Source organism: Tupaia chinensis, unplaced genomic scaffold (assembly GCF_000334495.1).
Source record: "Tupaia chinensis unplaced genomic scaffold, TupChi_1.0 Scaffold000226_1, whole genome shotgun sequence".
NCBI lineage: Eukaryota > Metazoa > Chordata > Mammalia > Scandentia > Tupaiidae > Tupaia > Tupaia belangeri.
In genome coordinates, this window is record NW_006159701.1 from 4364505 (window position 1) to 4367473 (window position 2969).

Here is a 2969-nt window from a genome sequence, read left to right on the forward strand (position 1 = left end):
AGATTTTTGCTATAGGGCACATGTGCTTACTGGAGAGATAGAAAGTGAGAAGTCACCGCCCGGAGGGGATGGGCCACGCTGCAATCCCTTCTCCATTCTCCTCTCCTGATTTCAGGCATGCTCACACACACACCCAGCATGACTTTTAATCTGCCAGGTCTGGGACTTGGACTGCAGTCGACTGCATGGGGGTCCAACGACAACCATTACGCCATCTTTATTTATTTATTTATTTATTTATTTAAATTTGACCAGAGAGGGACAGAGGGAGAAAGCGAGAAAGCAAGCGGCCAGGTCCAGAACTCACACCACGGTCAGTCATGTGGGAGTCCAACACCCTTAACCACCAAGCCACCTGCCAGCTCCCAGATTTTTTCTTTACTTATGATGGTAGAGGACAGGCAAACGCATACACGTGAGACCGACAAGGGAGCACTTCCTAAGGGTCACGTCATGGTTCTCCTCCAGTCTTCCAGCCTGTGGGATAGTGGGAACACGTACATGGACCCAGAGTGTTTCAGGTTGACCGGGCCAGGGATCCGAACCACGGCCACCATGTGGGGTCCGGTTACTCCTGAGCAGTGCATTACTGCTACACCATGGATCTGGCTCCCAACAAAACTCTCTGAGGGACTCTTCAGGGGTTGCTTCCGCCCACCTTGTCCCCCTCCTGTCCTTTCCTGGTCTTGTTCTGGCTGCCTGTGGGTCCTGGGCTGTGACAGTGGTCAGGGGCTGCAGGTGCATGTCCCGGGTGGGGCATGGGCCACCGTCAAGCTTTGCAGGGTCCCCACCCCTGCCCTCTTCACGGCTGCATCTGTCTCTTTCCTCCACAGGGGGAGGGGTTGCACCAACTACGCGAGGCTTTGAAGATTTTAGCTGAGAGGGTTTTAATCTTGGAAACAATGATTGGGCTTTATGGTGAGTAGAGACAGACAGACGGACAGCCAGCCCAGCCCCTGCCTGCCAGCCTTTCCCAAGCTCTCCTGGGTAGAGAGCCGAGCCTAAGCCCAGTCACGAGGCTGGAGAAAGTGCCTACCCTGGCAAATACGGACCTGAGAGGCCAAGAACACCCAGCCCTTAATGACTGATCCCCTTCTCCACAAATGAGGGGGGGCCCTAGAAAATCAGACCTGGGCCTCCAGGTATTATGGGTAATGTGGTTTCCAGAGCTACAGAGAACCAGAGATGACAGACTTCGAGTTTGGGAGAAATTTAGGGTGACTGAACCAAACTCCATACCAGCAGGGGATTGTGGGTAACAGAGCCAGTCTCCAGCAGTACAGGGGATTGTGGGAAAAAAACAGACTCAGGCCCACAGGAGGATTATGGCTGATGGATCCAGGCTCTGGTCAGGCTTCAGCTCTAGAGTCAGTCTTCAGACCCACAGGGCAATAGGTCTGGAGCTAGCCTCCTGAAGTGCAGGGCACTGTGGGTAACAGCCAGGTTCAGGCCCCAGGGGACTCTGGGTAATACACCATCTACCAGTTCTGCCCTTCTGCCCCCACTTGCCCCCCGGAGGCCCTCAACCTCCTAGTCTTGGGTGTCCCTCTTACAGTTTCCCCTTTGGTTCTCCTTAGCTATCCTGCAGGACACTTTAGGGGCTGGAGAGCCAGCCTCTCCCCCAGGCGTTCACCCAGCAATCCCCTACCCTCTGGTCACTTGAGGCACGCTCTGCCCCACTGTGGCAGGGAAGGCCGAGGTCTCCGGATACTCACACCCGGGCTCTGGCCCTGAAGCCAGCTGGCTCCTGCCTCCCAACCTTCCCCACTGGCTCCCCAGCCCAGGCCTCGGAGGCCAGACTCGCACCCTCTGCTCTTCTCGATCTCCCATCAGGCTCCTAGCTTACAGAGCTTCCTGCAGCAGCAGGCTCAGCTGGAGCTCCTGGCCAGACGGGTCACCCTGCTGGAAGCCATCATCTGGCCAGGTAACGGCAGGGAGGGCGGGGCAGCCCCACCCCCGAGAAGGGCCCAGGAAGGGCCTGGGCGTGCGGAAGGCGCCGCCTCCCGATGATTGGCCCAGGCCAGCAGATACTCATTCTTGTCCTTCCCTCCACTCATCAGACAGCCAAGGCAGCTTCGGTAGTGTGTTCTCGAGTGAAGGAGTGCCCACTCTGGGCCAGGCCCCTCGCTGGCACAGGGTCCAAGATAAGGCAGACATAGCCCTGCCTACAGGGAACTTAGGGGTCTGGGAGGCAGAGGAGGGCCCCGGCCTGGCCATGAAACCCAAGGTGGGATCTGCCACGGTGGAGTGAGCACAGGTAGCGTGGGAGCACGGAAGTGCCTCTGGCCCAGGGGTCTTGGAGAGGGCTTTCTGGAGAAGGTGATGTCTACGTGGAGACCTGAAGGGCAGGGATCAGGGCAGAGTGAACAAGCAGAAGGACAATGTGAGCAAAGGCCAAGAGGCCCGAGAGCCCAGAGGACGGTTCCTCCGGTTGCTGAGAGCTAAGAGCCAAGATCTGAGAACCTGGCAGAACCCAGCTTGGGAAGGCCCCAGGAGCATGTTAGGGAGGAGGGTAGATGCCAGGTGGGCAGGACCCCTCCCTGTGCCGGGCTCCTTGGGGTGAGCTTGAGCAGGTCTCTCCCCTGAGATTGGAGCTGTGACCAGCCCTGGAGACAGGAACTGGCTGCTGGGGGCTGGCTGCTGGGGGCTGGGCCCTGTCCTCGCCTACCCTGCGAGAGGCTCTCCCAGCGACGCTTTCCCACCTCCAGCCGCCCCATCTCCATCTCACAGTGCAGTCATGTCCAGCCTCACGTCTGCTTTACAGATGGAGAAACAGGCCCCAAGGTGGGAGGAGGGTCAAGGTCAGAACTAAGCCTCTTTTGCTCAGGGAGCTAGGCCCAGGTGGGCCCCAGGGCCTGGGAGAGCAGGTAGGTCCTGCCATTGGTAGCTGCAGGCTGAGCAGCAGGGAATCCCCAGTGAGATGTGGGGAGTGGAGGCTTCAAAGGATGGGGGGGAGGGGCGGCGGCCCC

General features: G+C 58.7%; 1 protein-coding gene across 1 annotated transcript in view; it reads left to right on the forward strand.

The window, feature by feature from the left end:
* EMID1 (EMI domain containing 1) overlaps window positions 1–2969 on the forward strand; it is a 42099-nt gene that overhangs the window by 35921 nt on the left and 3209 nt on the right. Inside the window, exon 15 of the mRNA XM_027771582.1 lies at window positions 834–918. Coding sequence (XP_027627383.1) covers window positions 834–918 — 85 coding nt within the window. The remainder of the gene's footprint in view (window positions 1–833; window positions 919–2969) is intronic.